Below are 19,689 nucleotides of genomic sequence, written 5' to 3'. Positions count from 1 at the left end.
AGTTTAACCTTAACCAATGTTTCGAAAGCTTAGGGTCACTCCTCAGGATGCTGAGAGTGACAGTGTGGGGCTGTGACCCTCTGTCGCTACTGACACAACCCAAATCTAAGTTCCTGGGAAGCAAATGGTTTTCAGCCTGCTGTGCACAAGCATGCACTCGTCACTGATGTAAGCCGTCATTCGGCTTCCTTTAGTTCCTCCCGCTGAGCACATGGGCTGGGAGCATCCTGGTCTGCCTCAGGTAGTACTCCACTAGCTGATGAGAGTTTCATAAAAACAGGGGAGTCCTTACCGAAAGCAGTGGCCACCCCAGGAACAGGCAACAAAGCTCTCTGAAGAGGCTTATGTCCATCAGGCTTCCTCTACCCCTAGTAGCTGCTAGAGAGAAGAAAGACCAGAGAACTGTGGGGATGAGGGCAGAGGTGGGGGTAGGGGCAAGGATAGGGGTCCAGGTCAGGAGTGCTTTGTAGCACCAGATAATGAAAGCAAATGGGCCAGCATTCACCCTCATGACCACTTTATTCTGTGCTCAAATGGTACAGTGATCTTATAAACTTCACATGCTGTGGAGAGTCCAAGGCATGGCTGTCTTCACTTTGCAAGATGCAGGTCCTATTCTGGCTCAATTCAGAGCCTGCTCCCTGCATGAGGGAGGGAAAAGCGATGGCAGCCAGCTACGCCAGTAGAAGGCTAGAGGAGGTGAGGGACATCCAACTCACGTCAGCATCACGTGGGTATAGGGACCAGTTCTGCAGGCCAAGAAGACCAGCTTACCAATGGCTCAAAGGAGTCTATGGGCTCACGTTCTCCAAGTTGATAGAAATGTGTGGAAAATCCATTCTTCCCACAAAGGAATCACCTGGGGGCAGGTGAGGCTGGAGGGGAACACCAATCTCTTCACAGTACAGGTCCTTGTCAGTGTGGCTAGCCCCAATCACACTCTGAATAGCAGTGATGGAAACAAGTGCCCATTTAAAAAAATGAACAAAAATGTTGGGTACCATTCATCTCTCAACAGCCAAGGACTGTGGTGGGATCACGTGGCTCAGAAAAAGGGCCTTGTCCTCCAGGTTTGTTGGGCTCAGTGCAGGCCACAGGCCTCGCTGCCTTCCAGCTTCCGTCTTCTCACTACAGGGGCTTGCGTTCTGTTCTATTAGTGAAGCCTGGAGTCTGGTGTCTGCGTTCAGAGCTCATCAGATATTTCCCTCCAAAACTGAGGTCTTTCTCAGGGTCCTAAGTCGTCATTCTGAGGCCGTCCTTCCTAACCTTATTCCCTGAGTCACTTCATAAAAACTTAGAGAAACTGGCTGTGGTGTCTTCTGTGATAAATAAGAGGATTCAACTTAGAAATAAATAACTGCATCTGGAAGCCAGAGAGATGTCAGAGAGCGTGGATGGCACTGGACGGCTTCATGCCACTGAACTGGTACCCACAGCCTGCTCAGGTATCCTGGATCCGCACTCTGTGGGTTTATGCTGCATTCTAGCAGGGCCTGGTTTTCCTGGGGCTGGGTGACCTGATCCTGATCAGGGTTGGATGCCCACCAGCCCAGGGCTCTGGCAGCTGAAGAGGCATCAGTGGCACGGGTTGGTCACCGGTTTGGCTTTGTGGCATCAGAGACCCCGCTTTCCACCAATACTCTCTTCGTCATCTCATCATAGTAAAAAAGAAAAATAAAAATAAATCACAAAACACTGTTGACAACAAAAATTCCAAGGATGCAATCACATTAAATTTACAAAGCATTTCCCCGAGGAACTTAGAGCAGTTCTCAGTCTTCCTAGGCATTTCTCCGATCGCAGGAGGAGGAAGGCCACATTTGCGTTTTACATTTGAGACTGTGTGGGAGCCTGCGAACGTGGTACCTTCCAGACTGGGAAGTGGAGAGAAACTCCAGGAGTGTAAAACTCGATCGATTCCTTCTTCTTTCCTTTTTCTCTCTTCCTTGCTCCTTTGTAATGTTGCGCTAGAAAGCCCAGGCCAAGCCGCCTGCACCCCTGGCCAGAAAGCAGGGCAGCAGCGGTGTGTGAGGTCAGGCTTTGAGGGCTGATGCTTCTGACAATAGAAGCAGACACAGGATAAGCAGGGCTCCCCCAGGCCTAGGAGGGACACTGACTCTTCATGCGCTTCTTCTCCACTGCCAGTCTCACAGCCTGAATGAGCGCGTCTTTGTTATTGAGGATATTATATTCTGAGAGCTTCACCAGCTTGTCGAAAGCAGCCTCTGTGTACGTCAGTTCCTTGGTAGCGTAGGGAGACTTGGCGCCATAGATGTTCAGCTGGCCCAGTTCCAGCTCCTCGGGACTTCGTTCTACACCTTGGGGCAAGAGGATTTGCTAAAGATTATAGTAGGTAGGAAGGACTTGTTCTCACACACACACACACACACACACACACACACACACACACACACACCCCTAAAGCATAGTTTATCCATCTGAGGTTTTCACATAGCTGGGTATCAATAAATGGTTGAATGACTAAAAGAGCAGGAGACCATATTGCCAGTTCATGGGAGAGGATGGAGGGAATTCTCTGGGTTCAGACTAGAGCTAAGTCAGGCCTCCCCTTTGGGGTCTTCAGAAGATTCTGTAAGTCTAAAAATGGGCTTTTGCCTGTCTCCAGCAGACGCCGGGAGCATGACGTTGAGGGAGCTTACCTGGAGCCTTGTACTTCTGGAAGGTGTCATTGATGAGCGGGAAGTAAGCCACAATGGGGGCAGCGAGTTCCTGGGGATTCTCCATCAGGTAACACTCCTTGAGACTTTTGTCATCCTCCTGGATGGAGTAGCTGGGGAAGGGGATGTTCTGCGTGGTGCAGTACTCACAGGTTTGTTTCAGGGGCTATAATGTCATGGGAGGACACTTTGAACGTTAGAACTTGTTGGGAAGAGGCCCGAGGTGGGGGGTGCTAGGGGTGAGCCCCAACAGAGATCCTGGGTCTGGTTTCCTGATTTTTTTTCTAGCTAGCTCTGGTCCCAAGCTGCTTTGCCGCTGTGTGGTATTTTAAGAAGAAAGCCAGGTTAGGACAAAAGGCCCAGGCAGTGGGCTGGGGCCCATCTTGATGAAAGCCCCTCCCCTGAATGGAAACACAGAAGCTTCACTGTTGCTGCTTCCCCCCAAGACAGATGTGGGGACACAGGGGTAGCCTCTGTGAGACTGACAGACACTGGGGCCTGGAGTCCTGACTGACCACTCAGAGACTTTGGAAGTGACAGTGTCCGAAGTCTGGATTTTGAAAAAGTACCTTTTAAGTCACAAAGAACCCCCAGTCCCATCATTGCCTTATTTGCATGCACCTCCAGCTAGCTTCTTAGTCTGTGACTTAGGGGTAATAGCAGCTGTGCAGTCTACCATAAGGAGCTGGTGCAAGGCCAGGTGAGGTCCTGGGTAGGGAAGTGCCCGGTTGCTTCTTTACGAGCTTAGGCCACAACTATTGCTTCCGTTCTAATTATCTGTCTATAATTCCTTTCTTTTCCTGGCTTCAGGATGGGATTGTATCAAAGTTAATAACAAAAAAATTCTAAAACAAATAAACAAACACCAAAAACCAGGGTTTTCCCTTAAAGAGAGAGTAAATAACAATAATAACAACAACAACAATAATAATAATAGTACCACCTCTACTACCACCACTGCTAACTCGTTTAACCATATGGATTACATGGACCCTAGGATTATTTTGAAAACATGATATTACAAATCATCAAGATATTTTTTTTTTCAGCTGAAAAATGGCCAAGTGCATCGGATGCTTAAGGGCAATAATAAGGTTGCTATTCACGGAGTTCAGGCAAATCCCAAGTCCCAGCACGTGAGAGTCAGCTGGTTGTCAGCGAGGTTTGGTCCTCCGGCCCTGATGGTGCTGCGCAAGGGAAGCTCCTCTGACGCAGCCTCGGAGTGCGCTAGCCGGGCACCTTCTCCCATTTCACACCCGTGCAGTCTCCGAGGTAGAGCCTCTGACTCTGACAGCTCAGGAGCAGCAGGGCTGACACCGTCCCTGCTTTACTTGCCTTTGTCTGGGATCCCGCGCAGTAATTGAGGTGGATGATGAGGTCGATTTTTCTCTCCGGCCTAAGGAGGGGTGCGTAGCTGGAGTTGACAAAGAAGGCAGTGTCCAGCAGGTTCAGATGCTTTGTGAACTGTGTCAGCTGGTTTGGGAAGGTGTCCAGTACTGTGTCTGAAAGTCAAGCCCTCTAGTTAACATCTTAGCTACCCGGTGCCCTGATGTCAGCAGTGGGTGGGTGGAGGCACTGATATGACCAGAGTGCCCTGCTTGGAGCTTTCTTGCTTCATCCTGGGGCCTCTAATCTCCCACATTCTCTCTAAGGCACCGAGTCCTACTTCTCTGGGTGGGCTGACGTATAACAGCATGCTCTTGAAACTTTAGCAAGTTTTGTATGGGTTTTGCACACAAACCTGCCATGACCCATCCATGGAGCTTATGGAGAAGGAGGGGCTTAACATCCTATAAACTAGGGGTACCCGTGGACCCAGAGACATCTGCCTATTTTGCTCCAGATAGCAAGGATAAGGATAATGGTCCAGACTTAAGGACTTTGCAGGCTGTGGTCAAATAAAACATCAAAGATTTCCACGTGGTGGGAGAGGAGGCACCCTAGACCTTGTCCCCAAAGCCTTAGCAAGGAGAGGCACACAGAATCAAAGCTTTGAGAGTGCAGTTTAAGGTCCGGGGCTGTGAGACTGAGCGAGGCTGTTCTTGTTCAACTGCAAAGGGGCTTTCACTCACAGTGAAAGGTGTTCCCCAAAGATATTGCCAAAAGTGCTCATATCTCTCCATTTGTAGAATGGGGTCAACATCTGCCGCTGGGACAGTTGCTCAGATTCTGCAGTTAGTCAATTAATTAATTAATGCCTGCATTGCCCCCTGCTGGCAGAGCTGTGTTCGTTCAAGCCCTCAGCCATAAACCTGACTAGTCCCTCCCCCCTTCCCCACATCCTTGCCCAAGCCAACTGTTTCTCCCTATTAACATGACCAGAAGAGGCTGTCTTTCTCCATGGCAACTTCAATTCTATTTATCTCCCTCCCAAGAGAGCCAGCCCTGGAGGAGCACCCAGCCCAGGCGGGTACCTTTCCACATCGAGAACTGTTTGTGTTGTAGGTAGCCAGTATGCAGCTGCAATCCGTACAGGAAGTTGTGGAACTCAGACACGAGGGGCCTGTGCGTGAGGATCTCTCGGAAGGTGTTGGACAGCCATGACGCTGGGATCACTACTGTGGTCTCCAAGGGGTTAGCGTCACATTTCGGGATTTCGGGCAGGAGTGGATCATCTTCTGTAGGGGGAAGGGATGCAGGGCCGGTTACAAAAGTTGGGGTAGCGCCTGATTGCTCGACCCTTGAGAGAGAGAGTCACTCTAAGTGCAGTTCACACTGCTTCGCCCAAGCCCTAACTCTGAACCCAAGAGGACTTAGGACAGAAGTATGAGATGAGGGTGGGGAGGGATGGAGAGAGAGAAGGAGAATGGCCAGGAAGAAAGGCCCCAGAGAGGATGGCGAGCCCAGAAGTCTTGTGTTTCTCTGTGCTCAGAGATTCCCAGGGCCATCAGGTCTTTGGATGTTGGAGGTATCCTTCTGGACCTTGGCACAAGCACCACCTGTAGCCACCCTGCCCCCACCCCTGCCACCAGTGAAGGAAAACACTCTGGCCCAGCTGCCTTCCCTTGTCTGGATCACGGGGACGAAGGAGAAACAGTGCCAGGCAACCAGTCCTTAGTTCATGAACCATACGCTATAGATCCATTACCCAAGAGGGGAAGCCAGGCTGCCACCCACCGATGTCATGCAGTCTCTCCCTTGTCCACCTGTAGAAGAACTCCTCTGAGGTATGGGACAAATTCCAGGCATCAAGCAGGTTCAAGGAGAAGATGCTACTCCACAAACCTAGAGAAGCGGAGAAGCCATGAACAACTCTCTCCAGGCCCCCTAAATTTCACTGGCTGAGCCTTGGCCTCAGTGCCTACTCCAGACCAGGCTGCTTGCAGGAGGGACGAACTTGGATTTCTGACTCCCACTGAGCAGTTCCATGCAATGGCTGATGGTGCCAGTCCTTGGCTCTTTTTCTCCCTCCCCTCAGGTCAGGGGCCAGGAGGGTGCTTAAGACACAGCTGCAGGGGTAACTGACAAGCGCAGGCTTTGAGTTCAAACCCAGTTCCACCCTTGCATCAGCTCACACTGAGAAAGCACTTAAGATAGTGTCTGGCATACAGTAAGCCTTGATACATAGAAAGTTAGCTCTTACTTTTGAATGTAAAATTTATATAACAATACTATACGGTTATATAAAATTTTATATATTAATACTATGAAATAATAATAAACCAGATATGGTAGTTCACTCTTGTAAGCCCAGTAGGAAGGTACAGGATAGACAAGAATTTGAAACTAACCTAGGCTATATAGTAAGCTTCAGGTCTATCTGGGCTACCTGTTATGATAGTGAGACCCTATCATAACAAGCCAATACTAACAATTATATTCTCTATTTAAGTTTCTCATATGGACCTGAGGAAACAGATCCAGAGAAGTTAGGCAATTTAGGCAACTTTGCACAGCTAGCAAGTGAGGAACCAGAGTTCAAGCTGAATTATAGGCTTCAAAACCACACAGACTTTAGTCTAGGGGCTTAGGGGAGAGGAAGGAACTGTGCACTGTGGGCTTCTGTGCGGATATCATAGACGAGATGGGATTCAATGGGGCTTTCTGGAATGGGTTGCTTTGGAGTAAGTGGAATATAGGCATCCTATTTAAATAAAACATGTTTAAATAGCTGCTCTTGAAGCCATAAAGATAGGCTTATTTTCTAGCATTTTGTTTGTAGATAAGATTTTGAAGAGAAAAACAAAGAGTGGATGTCACAGTGGATGATGTCACAGTGGGTGATGTCACAGTGGGTGATGTCACAGTTGATGATGTCACAGTGAATGGTGTCACAGTGAATGGTGTCACAGTGGGTGATGTCACAGTGGGTGATGTCACAGTTGATGATGTCACAGTGAATGGTGTCACAGTGGGTGATGTCACAGTGAATGCTGTCACAGTGGGTGATGTCACAGTGAATGCTGTCACAGTGGGTGATGTCACAGTGGGTGATGTCACAGTGAATGGTGTCACAGTGGGTGATGTCACAGTGAATGGTGTCACAGTGGGTGATGTCACAGTGGGTGATGTCACAGTGGGTGATGTCACAGTGGACACCACAATGGGTATCAGTAAGTGTTACAGTGCACATCACAGTGGATGTCACAGTAGGCATCACAGTGGATGTGATAGTGGATGTCACAGTGAACTCCTTCACTCAGTGACCTGCCTTCTGACCCCTGTACCCAGTGACCTGCCTTCTGACCCCTGTACCCAGTGACCTGCCTTCTGACCCCTGCACTCAGTGACCTGCCTTCTGACCCCTGTACCCAGTGACCTGCCTTCTGACCCCTGTACCCAGTGACCTGCCTTCTGACCCCTGCACTCAGTGACCTGCCTTCTGACCCCTGTACCCAGTGACCTGCCTTCTGACCCCTGCACTCAGTGACCTGCCTTCTGACCCTTGTACTCAGTGACCTGCCTTCTGACCCCTGCACTCAGTGACCTGCCTTCTGACCTTCATACTCAGTGACCTGGCTTCTGAGGAACCGAGGAGCAAAGAACAGGAAGCTGGGCTAGGCTTTCCCAGTGGCTCTGTCCTTTCTGCTGGGGTCCCCTCTGCCTGGGATCTGAGGGGTTCAGTCTTGCTTGGAAGCAGGTACACTGCTGCCTAGAGCCAGACAGGGAGAAAGGCAGAGTGTGATTTTCTAGAAGCCTTCCTCACCCAGGCTGCTTCTGAGTAGACCCTAGATAGACCATGGGAGACCAGGGTGCTGGGAGAGTCCTGTAGGGTCCCTTTACTGAAGTCTCTCTGGGACTAAGGGGCCGCAGAAAGATTAGGGCAGTCACAATCTGGAAGAAGGTTCAGAGCCCTTCTTGGATTCATGTTATGTGGCAGAACCAGGAAATTCAAGAGTTCAAGGCTAATCAAGGCAACCAGCACTGGAACAAGATTCTCCCAGTCATTCCACTAGTTTAGGGCGCCCGCCACACTGGGACTGAGTATCCTAGGGAGTCACCTAGCATGTAGCACATCTCTAGCTCAGGCATCCTCTTCATCAGCCGCCCCATGAAGAACTCGGAGCCGAACAGTTCAGTAGGAATGTAGGCCCCATACTTCTGCATGCCCACCTCGTAGGGGGAGAACTCGAACCATTCTGTACACAGGGAGCAACATCAGTCTCAGGTTGGGGAACCATCTACACAGCCCTGCCCCCAGCCCACCAGTACTGACTCCAGGGACCCAGGGAACTTAGAATTGCAAACCGCAATTCCGTTGTGGGACGCAAGGGGGCGTTTGCTGCTGAACCAAACAGCTCTGCAAGCCGTGAGGCTCAAACTTTTGCTCCTTAAAGCTGGATAACCAGGGGGCAAAAACTGACCCTTTAGGCTTCCCATTTGGGCTGTCAAAAAAAAAAAAAATCTTAGAGTCTCATCTTCACTATCATCATTTCCCACCGACTCATCAGACAAGCCCCGGCAAGCTAAGGGACACTGCCTAAGGGAAATCGCCCCCCCCCCCGTTCATGCGGGGGAGTTCTTCAGCCGTGGGGCACTATTTTTTTTTTTTTTTTGATGTGGAGACTGGCAAAGTGTGTGCTGTACCCGCCAAGGAGGGACCCCCTCCGAAGTCACTAACCACCAGTGTTACCTCTGAAATCCTGGTTGCTTACATCATCCTTGACATTGATGGTGAGGTAGATGGGCAGAGGATTCTGCCCCTGGCACAGGGCGGCACGCTGCTCGGACAGTTTGCAATCATATTTCTGTAGGGACACCAGTGGTTAGGAGAGGTGGCTCGCAGCAGTCCGTGAGGAACAAGAGAACTATCTGAACCCATTTCCAGACTCCAGAGCCTCCCCAACCCCACCCCGCCCTGGGGAACTGTATAAGCTGCCGGAGTTCAGCCGTCAACTCTCAAAGGCACTTGGAGAATGTAAAACGTGTTCTTGGGCTGTCTGGCAACACAGGTCATAAGTGAGGTGGGAATTAGCTCTGTAGTTTAAAGCTGTCTCTTGCGGGGGAGGGAGCGGGGGGGGTGTCTGAGGATTCTCATATCTTGGGGTTAGAGGATATGGTAGAGGTAGGTAAAGCCACCATGGTCCCCTTTTATTGCCATTACTCCCAATCACCCCTGGAACCTGAGCCTCGCCAGGAATTTTTGTCTTATTAACTTGGTGTTGGGCTTCCTTAAAATTTAAGAAGCAGTTTTTTTTTCCCTCTCTCCCTCTCCCGTATCCCCACTTTCTCCCTGAGGCTTAGGACCCTGAAACTATGACAGCCTAGGCAAGGCCCAAGTCCCCCCAAGATCTGTGTTGTGTCCCAGTGTGACAAGTCCCACAGATACGCCTGGGCCACTTCAGCTGTGTCCCAAAGTGAATCAGCCAATGCAGACGAGGCCAAGCCGAGGTCCTAGGGGCCCAAGCTCTGACCACCGTGGTTACCCTGTGCACAAAGACTTCAGAACCTGGGTGGAAGGGCAACACATACACGGCCCAACATCTCTTAGGGCGTCTTTGAAGCAAAAGAGGGTGTTTATCACAACTGGACCCAGAGATCTGGGAGATACAGAGTTAAATGTCCTAGAAGTAAAGCCACAGACCCAGGAAAGAGCCCAGGCAGCTATTGTTGTCAAGGGGACTGGAGGGGAGTGAGAGACTCCCGCCACTGCTAGAGTGGAAGATCAGAAGAGATCTTCTTGTAGCTTCCTAGCTTTGCTTCTCTTCCCCTAGCCTAGTTCTTCTCCACCCCAGGCCCTCAAAATGCTTGGACTCCTAGCTCAGAACACTGGGTGTGTTCTTATCTTCATGTGGGCTGCTATTGATTATTATTGCTAAAACCAATTTTTTTTTGGTTGTGATATTGCATGCTTTTAATCCCATCATGTGGGGGCAGAGGCAGGGGAACCCAAGCCCATCTTCTGACCACTAAGGGTACCAGGAATACATGTTGTACACATACACACATGGAGGTGAAACACACAGACACAGAAGGTGAATTTGAGTCAGGATGGTCTATATAGTGAATTCTAAGCTAGCCAAGGATACATAATGAGAACCTGCTTCAAAAATATATATTTTTTTCTCTTTTGAGATGGGTCCTTTTGTTTAATTGTTTTAAGTCAGGGCATCTCTACATAGCCTGGCTGTCCTAGAACCTATTATGTAGGCCAGGCTGGCCTCAAGCTCATAGAGATACACCTGCCTCTGCTTTCCAAGTGCTGGGATTAAGGGTGTGCACTACCATACCTGGTTTGAGATGGGATCTTTACAGGTAGCTCTGGCTGGCCTTGAATTTGAGGCGATCCTCTGCCTCCTGGTTACGGTATGTGCTACCATGCTCAGCCTTTAATTTTAAAATGTTAATTACTCACTGATGGAATTCTCACTAAGGAATAGTGGATACCCTGGTCTTGCAGAGCAGGACAAGAATTCAGATCCATTTTATCTGAATCCAGAACCAACGCCCTTAGCCTCTGCCCTCCACCTGTGCTTCATCACGGAGTCAGGTTAGAGAGGGGTTGTCAAAGGCAGGTCAGGTTATGGTTGGAACCACATCTTAGTCCTCTCGGAATCCTCGTGGCAGCATAGCTGCAGGCACTCAGGGGCTAACTTATTAAAAGAACGAATGAGAACTGGAGAGGGACTCAGTGGTTAAGAGCACTGGCTGCTCTATCTGAGGACCTCTGTGGGCACCAGGTACACATGTGGTGCACACACACACGGAAGTAAACACTCATACACAAAAATAAATCTAAATGATCTTCTTTAAATCAAAAAATGTAAGAAGAATAAGTAACTACTAAAGATAGGGTTGGCCCGGTGTGTGGAAGCACATGGATGTAATCCTAGCCCTTGGAAGGCTGAAGTCAGAGAATCACCACAAATTCAAGGTCAGCCTGAGCTCCAGTGTGAATCCCAGGATAGCCTGGGCTATATAATGTGAGACTTTATCTCAGAACAATAAGAAAAAATGAGAGTCAAGTTATTGATTGCTCAAAATGTGTCATTTCCTTTTCTTTTTGATGTGTATGTATGTTTGGTATGCACACATACACCTTTGCATGTTTGCATGTGTGTGTGTGTGGGTACTTGAGTACATGTGCATGTGTGTGCGCATTCTGTTGATGTCCTATGTCTTCCCCCATTGCTTCCCACTCTATTTATTAAGGGTCTCTCCCTGAATCTGGAGCTTAGCAATTTCTTGCTATCCAACCAGGGATGCTTTCTCTGCTTCCTGAGTATTAGTATTACAGGGAGTTCCATGTCTGCCTGGCTTCTATGTGGGTTCTGGGGATCTGAACGCCCGGCTTCATGTTTGGATACTTAAGTATTTAATCCATTAAGTTATTTTCCCAGGCCAAAATTTATGTGGGATTCCCCTCTGAATATGGTTTATCGTCATTGGTTAATAAAGAGTCTACTTTTTGCCAATGGCTTAGCAGAGTAAATCCTAGTTGAAAATCTGAACAGAGATGTAGAGAGAGAGAGTAGGTGGAGTCGAGGAGATGCCATGTAGCTGCTGAAGGAGAATAATACCGGTAAATAATAAGCCTCTTGATAAAATACGAAATAGTGGGAATGGGTTACTTTAAATGTAAGAGTTAGTTAATAAGAAATCTGAGCTAATAGGCCAAGCAGTGTTTTAATTAATATAGTTTTTGTGTGATTATTTTGGGTCTGGGAAGCCAGGAAGAACAAGAAGCTTCCACCTACACAAAATATCTGATTATCTAGCAGAGAGAACCTGTTGGAAGATACTATGCTGTCCATCTTCCTTCTGGGAAGTTCTGCTTTGAATTCAGAGCCCCCAAGACACCTTTGGAAGTGGGTCAAGATCTGGTGGGCTAGACAGAGCTAAATGGGAAACTGCTTTGGAGCCAAGCAACAACCAGTGGTTCCTTTCTAAAGCCTAGTGTGACAGATATCGGCAGCTGAGCTCACCCTGGTGTACAGGACCACACCTCTTAGGGATTCCCCACCCCACTCTATCACACCTCACATGGTTGGCACCAGCTGTACCCTACACAGGCAGGCTCTTTTGGGGGCACATGCCACTCAGTCATTGTCTCTTAGAACAGGAAGGAACCTTGTGGTGGCCGTGAAAATGGACCACGTAGACTTTTGGTGACCAAGAACAACACTGAAGGGTGCTGGATGCTGCACCCTGTAATCTATGGCTGTCTATGCTGGGCCCACATTTCCTTGGGCCTAGTGATGAGATGCTAAGGCAGGCTTATCTGGGGATAATGCAGCACATAGCTTTGTGGACCAAAGGACCCATAAGTCCTTGCTGTGAGCCTTCCTAGGCCACACAGCACTCATATAATGTGTGCTTTATTTGACTTTTCTGTCTCTCCTACATGTGGGGTCAGAATGGAGGCGTGGCTGACAGCACTCTTGCTTGACCCAGCTTCTTTCCCATTTTCTCCCACAGATGATTAGATATGGCTTTCATAAGCCATGCTTCATTTATTCAGGGGAGCACCCAGGCTAGCCCAACATGGGGTCTCAGTCCTCTGAAAAGGGTATGAAAGTTGACCTCACCATCTTCCCCCATTATGTATTTAGACACCCCATGTTTCTTCCAGCCTGAGATATACCTGCAGGCCTAGCCTAATGTCTTTGATTCAGACTCTCGGAAGGAGAAAGAATGAGACTTGATATCAGTCTGGGCAGATGGAACCCAGGAAAGACTGAACACCCACCTTATCGCCTAGACTGTACTCAACCAACTTGCCCCAAAAGTCTGTAAAAGTGGTTTTGTAGCCCTGCTGGCTGTGCTGGTGGAGTTCCTCTTGCCATTTGCAGAGATTATCTGGGAACAGGGCGGGCATCTTGTCTTTGACAACATGTCTCCGGGCCTCAAAGACAGCAGGCTCCAGGTTTTTGGAAGACCACTCCGCGTCACTGTACAAGGTGGCCATAGTCCTGGAGAGACACACACACAGCTGACAGAGCTACCCCAGCCCTGGTCTGACCAGCCCCATGTTCAGACAGGACAGGAGATGGGCAGATCATGGGGAGACCCAAACCTGGCAGAAGGACCTGGAGGAAAGGGAAGGAGGGAGGACCTTGTGGTGGGAGTCAGGCAAGCACTACTTCTCATAATTGATTGCTTCCTCTCTTGAATGCCTATTGTACATCAGGAAGCCCATGTTGAATGAGATTTGGATTCTAGGCCGACATCTTCCTGGGTTCAAAACCATGTTCTACCACACACTTGCTATGTGATCTTGGACAAGCTACTTAACCACTCTTTGCCTCAGTTTCCTTAACTGAAGTGGTGAGAATTGTGATTGATGTACCCAGTTCATACAGTTCTTGTGAAAAAATATAAAAGTTACCACTGTGTAGAACAACTAGAACTATGGTGAGACAGGGCTGGGGCAACATTTGATCCTGGGATCAGCTGACTCCAGATCCTAGTCACTTTCTATTGCACCATATACATCCTCATGATAGGACATTAATTAAAGATTTATTTCCTGCGGCTCGGGGATTAAGAGCATTGGTCGATCTTCCGGAGGAGCCCGATTCAATTTCCAGTACCTACACAACAGCTTACAACCATCAGTAACTCCAAATCAAGGGGATCCAATTCCTCTCTTGGCTTCTGCAGGCACCAGCCACCCACAGGGCGCCCGGACATCCACGCAGGCAGAACACGCATACGCGTAAATAATTTTTGAAAAGATTTATTTCCTCTCCTTGCTCTTCCTCCTTTCCTCTCTCCCCGTTTCTCATTCTCCACCTCCTCTTTTCCTTCTTAACTTAAATGTGGACTATGGTGGGTGGGAATAGTAAGGCTAGGCCCAAGGTCTTCTCTGTTTCCTGTTTGCCCCATGGAGTCCAGCGGGGGCCATGGCGCCACTGAAGTGAGTTAACTTTATAGCTATTGGGGAGCAGCCTTTGAACACAGGCCCTGGACTGAGTTCCAAGTCTGGGTTTGGGGACAATAAGATGGCTCAGAAGGTAAAGGTACTTTCCGACAAGCATGACTACCTTAGTTTGATTCCTTGGACCTACGTGGTGAGAGGAAGAAACCAACTCCTGTAGCTGTCCTCCATGTGGGCACTTGAACACACACACAAACAATTAAAAAATAATTCAAAGAAAGTTAAAAAAAAATCCAGGTCATGAACTGAATGATCCTGAGCAATGTCAACCTGCTTCTCTCCAGGTCAGTGATCTTAGCTGGAGTCTGAATCTGTCTGACTGTGCTGACTTGGACCAAACTTCTGTATGTCAGCATGAGGAAGCGCTCTTATTTCTTCTGCCCCAGAGTGCTCCCTGGTGACAGGGGATTTGTCTAAGGATGCCTAAAGATACAAACAGGAGCCTCCTTCTTAGGACTGGTTCCAAAGGAAGATGGAAGATGATCAAATAGGGTGCTCTACAAATAGCACCCTAACTTCCATAAAGTTTTCTCTGTTAACTTTCAAAAGGTTACCCTAAACCTATTTAGTCTTTTTTAGTCTTTCTTTCTTACTTTCTTTCTTTCTCTCTCTCTCTCTCTCTCTCTCTCTCTCTCTCTCTCTCTCTCTTTCTTTCTTTCTTCCTTATTTATTTACAGGATTTCATGTAGATCAGGCTGACCTCCAACCCAGTATGTAGCTGAGATTGGCCTTGAACTCCTGATCTTCTTGCCTCTATCTCCTGAGTGCTGACATAATAGGCACATAGCACCACCCCCATCTTGCTTATCTTTGTGTTAAAAAGCATGTTCTCCAGACTTTCCTCAGTACAGGGGACCTGTGAGCCTCCCCCCGCCACATTCTGGTGGGGCCTGAAGCTTTCTCAGTGCTCTGTCTACCACACAGCAGTCCAAGCAAACACAATGCCCATCCCCCGCCCACTGAAGCAAGTTATCATTTTAAACATATTCTATTATATTATTAGTATTACTTATTTTGTTTGAGATGCGATCTCATTATGCAACCATAGGTAGTTTGGAACTTGCTATGTACACCAGGCTGGCCTTGAATTCATGGAAGTCCACCTGTCTCGGCTTCCTGAGTGTTGGGCCACCATGCCAGCTATGATATTTGTTTTTAAAAATTATATGAGACTGAGCTGGAGAGATGGCTCAGAGGTTAAGAGCACTGACTGTTCTTCCAGAGGTCCTGAGTTCAATACCCAGCAACCACATGGTGGCTCACAACCAACTATAAAATGAGATCTGGTCCTCTTGGGTATGCAGGCAGAACACTGTGTACATAATAAATAAATCTTTAAAAAAAATCATATGAGGCATTGGATCTTCCTAGAACTGGAGTTCCAGGCCCTTGTGAGCTGCCTGATGTGGGTGTTGGGAACTAAAGCTGGATTCTCTGAAGAGTGGTACGTGCTTTTGATAGCTGAGCATTTCTCTAGTACTCTGAGTTATTTTTATCACTATCTGAGAGCTGAGAGCGGCCGCTGAACATGGGCCCTGGACTGAGTTCAAATTCCAGGTCTATTATTCCTGACATGAGTAACGCAGGACAAGTCCTTTTGTTTCTCTGTCTGTAAAATAAGTTATGGGTGAACCTGCAGGTTCTTCGCCTAGAAACCCAACCCAACTGCTGACAAAAATCAGTCAGAAGTTTCTTCCTATTTACTGAGCCTTTATGGATTGTCATTACTGAGATAGAGAACTTAGTATCTACTCACACAGCAAATATATTGGATTTGGTGCTAGGTGACTTAAGGTGCCTGTTAGGACTGTGTGGGCTTCATTATGCAGATACCATGCCATGTATAGATAAAGGGTTTTAACATCAGCTGACAGTGATATCCTCCTGGGTATCCTGTAACCAGTCCCTCCTGGATGCTGATGGATAGCTATGCTTGCCCCAGAGGGCAGCACTGATAACTTTCTGGCCCATCTATCCAAAGGCCCCAGCATCTGGGGAATAGATATGGAGCCATGGGCTTTCCTAGGTCAAGTTCACATCCAGTCCCTCTGATGAGAACTACTTGGAGCTTCATCAAGAGAAAAGACACAGCAGGGGACTCAGGGCTCAGTACCTGACAGAGTAAGGTGTATGTAGCTCTGGCTAAGAGACTTCTTGTGGTCTCACGGCTGCATGGGGATTCTAGTGAACCCCTTCCACTGTAAAAAAAGACTACAAGGTCTATGCTATGATCATGTTATATAAAGATAACTGTAATAATGACCTTCATAGAGACATTTTCATTAACCTTCAAGATCCTTTGTTCTTTTTTCTTTTCTTTTCTTTCCTTTTCTCCTTCCTTCCTTCCTTCCTTCCTTCCTTCCTTCCTTCCTTCCTTCCTTCCTTTCTTTCTTTCTTTCTTTCTTGCCCTGGTGCTATGCCGGCTGTTAGAGTTGACCTTCCCTGGCTTCTTTTTGGAAGCCCAGCGACCACTTCCCTTCTGCCTCAGCAGAGTGGGGAGGAGGCAGCCCTGTGAAAGCTTACTTACTCCTTTCTGCTACTTGACGGGGCCTGACAGGTCAGAGACCAGGAGAAAGGATAGTATTGAGGACCTGGAGGAAGGCAAGCCAGCGCAACCGGGCTAGCTCCACCCATCCTGGGAGACTGGGCCCATCCCCAAGAGAGGGTGGTTGCATCTCACTAGGACAGACAGTAACACCAGGCTCACTCATCACTGGCCACTGTGATTTTCTGGGCTGCTGCCAAGGACATAGCCAATAATGGCCAATGTATACAGTGGCTTTGTGCTTAATACTGGGAGAGGCCAAGCCTATTGTCAACCTCACTTTACAGACCCAGCAAACCGAGTTTAAGGAATTAAACGGAATGCCCCAAATCCCACAACTGCGCAGGGCAGAGCTTTCCAGGCATCATGAGTCACTTTTACTTGGGATGGGAAAATTCAGAGTTCTACCAGATCCCAGGCCACACCCATTGCTACTTCCTCTGGGCTCCACCAGCAATGGTGCCCAGTTCCTTACCAGGTTGCACCTGACAAGCCGGTGATGTAAGTAGAACAATCCAGAAGGTTCAGCTTCTGCAGCCCCAGCAGGTGGCCGTACAAGGCAACCATGGATCTTGTGCCACCTCCTGTGGCCATGATGGCTATCACTGGTACCTGTAGGCACAGAAAAGACTGCTATAGAGGGCTCCTCCACATGGAGTGATCCCAGCTTAATAAAAATGATGGAAGACAGAGAGCTGGTTAGAGCAAAGGGAATGATTTAGGGACTGCCTTTTACAGAGCAGTGGGCTACGTGGTTGGGCCCAGAAGATGACCCTTGCTCTAAGCCAGTGATGCCATCAGTAAGGATTCTGCTGCCTAATCCAGGCTTGGTAAATAGGAAAGTCATGGTTAAAGAGCTCTGAGCACTCAGCCAGATGGTGGTACACATGCATTTAATCCCAGCACTTGGGAGGCAGAGGCAGGTGGATCTCTGTGAGTTTGAGGCCAGCCTGGTCTACAGAGTGAGTTCCAGGACAGCCAGAACTGTTACACAGAGAAATGTTGAAAAAAAATAATTAAAAAAATATTTCTGATCACTCAACCCAGCTCTTTGTTAATAGATGTTAAAAAACCGAGGCTAAGGGGAATATGGATGGCTGGTGGCTGACTGACACCTATACATGTCAGCAATGTTGGGACACTAGTCCCTGGTCTGGCACACAGTACATGCTCAGCCCATACAGCATTTGTGAGAGCAAGAGAAGAAAAACAAACAAACAAACAAAACAAAACAAAACAAAAAACCCATGTTCTGATGTGTGTGTGTGTGTGTGTGTGTGTGTGTGTGTGTGTAAAACGTAGGTTTAAGATGCTGTTTCTCTAAAGAGGAGACGAAAGGGGAAGCTTCCTCTTTCCATTAGTAGGGACTGTAAGATCTTTCCTAAAACTGAAGCCCCATCCCAGCCAGGTTCCGTCTCAGCCTACATCCTGGTTAGCCAGATGCTCTGGGGCCAGCCTGTTCCCCAGACTAACAGATGGAGGTGCAGGACCTCTGTGGCTTCCTCCAGGGGAAGAGGCAACTGGCTCCGGGAATGGAAGAGGCTTCTCTTCCAGCTGTCATTTCTGGTGGGGACAGGTACGTGTACACATTAGAGAAGAAAAGGAACAAGCGGGTGAAGGCTGGGGGGGCGGATGACCTAGGTGCTAGAACTTGAAAATGTCTCCTTGGATGGGTGAGAATGCCATCCTGATGCTATGTCAGTAAGACAGCTTAGCCATGTCAGGACTTCCCCTCTACTCCCATGTGTGCGTCTCTCTCTCTCTCTCTCTCTCTCTCTCTCTCTCTCTCTCGCTCTGTGTGTGTGTGTGTGTGTGTGTGTGTGTGTGTGTGTGTGTGTGTGTGTAGCCACCCTGGGTCTGGGAAGGCTCGGGCGGGACATGGAGCTGGGGGACTGGTGTAGCCCAGGCGGTGCCCCTGCTGACCCACCTCATCCTCATGCAGGTCCTCCTCCAGTTGCAGCACCTGACTTAGGGCCTTGGTCACCACCACCTTCCGCTTCTGCAGAAACTCCATCTCTTCCTGGCACAGGCTGAAGCCGAGCCGCACATCCAGCGTGTCAGGGCTGTGGGAAAGGGGACCCTGTAGCCACCATCTTCAATTGGCAGATGTGGCTTTGGGGCCCAGCTCTGCCATGTATCTCTTCTGCGACCTTGGGCATCTACATTCTCATTTGCAAAATGCTTACCGGCCAGCACGACCTTCAATACCAAAAGGCCCTAAGCCTTAGCTGGCTCCCGATAAGCTAGGGCTTGTCTGAAGACTACTACCGGGCCTCTTCGAACCTTCTGCTTCCTCAGCAGGATCGGGACAATTTCAAAATTTCCCTAGGCACCTTCTCTGTCCCAAAGCTGGACATGAGTGACGAGGGTTCCTTCTGAGCTCCCTGGACAGGACTACAGAGCGTGAACCCCACAGACCAGCCCTCTGCTCCCACAGACTTCCCTGCTCCTGCTCCTTCTGCGCCCTTCCTGCCCACAGAACCACAATTCTGGTGTTTGTGCAACTGACAAAGCCTCTCATGCTGACCTCACTGCGCCATCCCCAGAGTTCTTCAAGGCAGATGAGACACGAGCCACCACGACAGGCCTGACATGTGTCCTCTTTTATCACAGCCTTGTCTCGAGCAAGTTCAAGCCCGGCATATACGACCCTACCAGATCTGTCCAAGCTCACCTCAACTGCCTGCTGGAAGACACATGCCAGGTTCTCATGGCCTTATTTCCGAACCTTGGTTAGGATCTTTACCTTCACAGGACCCACCCTCTTTTTTATTACCCATGTTCCTGAATCCTCTGAGGCCCAGCTCTCCCAAGGACTCCAAGGGAGTGTCAGTTTCTGGCCTGTCTTAGCATATTAACAAAGCTGAGTACCCTTGAGGGCAGGGCCTGGACTATCCCAGCACCTCTCTTCCTATGAGGAAATAGCTTCTACTGGCAGTCATGGGACTGAATAATAACAGTAGCATTGGTGGACATTTACTGAGCATCCCATTCACCATCTAGATTCCTGGTACTTCACATGTATTAATTCATGGGATTCAAAGAGCAATCTGAATTGCTGATTGATTGAGATCCAGTGAGATTAAGAAACTTTTCTAATGAAAAATAACAAATCAAACTAGAAATAAAAATTATAGACAAGGGGC

At 48.6% G+C, this 19,689-nt stretch overlaps 1 protein-coding gene across 4 annotated transcripts in view; it reads right to left on the bottom strand.

Moving 5' to 3' along the window:
- Window positions 1-500: 500 nt before the first annotated feature.
- The window catches only part of Pla2g4e (phospholipase A2 group IVE), a 92,271-nt gene continuing 73,082 nt past the window's right edge, over window positions 501-19,689 (bottom strand). For all 4 annotated transcript variants that reach the window (XM_087911283.1, XM_087911282.1, XM_087911285.1 and 1 more), the window contains 10 exons: window positions 18,471-18,606; window positions 17,019-17,155; window positions 12,808-13,030; window positions 8,752-8,866; window positions 8,120-8,257; window positions 5,796-5,903; window positions 5,093-5,296; window positions 4,014-4,180; window positions 2,661-2,844; window positions 501-2,318 (listed from right to left, as the gene is read on the bottom strand). In XM_087911283.1, the coding sequence (XP_087767409.1) occupies window positions 2,101-2,318; window positions 2,661-2,844; window positions 4,014-4,180; window positions 5,093-5,296; window positions 5,796-5,903; window positions 8,120-8,257; window positions 8,752-8,866; window positions 12,808-13,030; window positions 17,019-17,155; window positions 18,471-18,606 (1,630 nt within the window). In that variant the 3' untranslated portion in view covers window positions 501-2,100. The remainder of the gene's footprint in view (window positions 2,319-2,660; window positions 2,845-4,013; window positions 4,181-5,092; window positions 5,297-5,795; window positions 5,904-8,119; window positions 8,258-8,751; window positions 8,867-12,807; window positions 13,031-17,018; window positions 17,156-18,470; window positions 18,607-19,689) is intronic.

Source organism: Myodes glareolus, chromosome 10 (genome assembly GCF_982192425.1).
Source record: "Myodes glareolus chromosome 10, mMyoGla1.1, whole genome shotgun sequence".
Classification (NCBI taxonomy): domain Eukaryota; kingdom Metazoa; phylum Chordata; class Mammalia; order Rodentia; family Cricetidae; genus Myodes; species Myodes glareolus.
The sequence above is the reverse complement of the archived record's forward strand: the minus strand, read 5'-3'. Positions and strand labels throughout refer to the sequence as shown.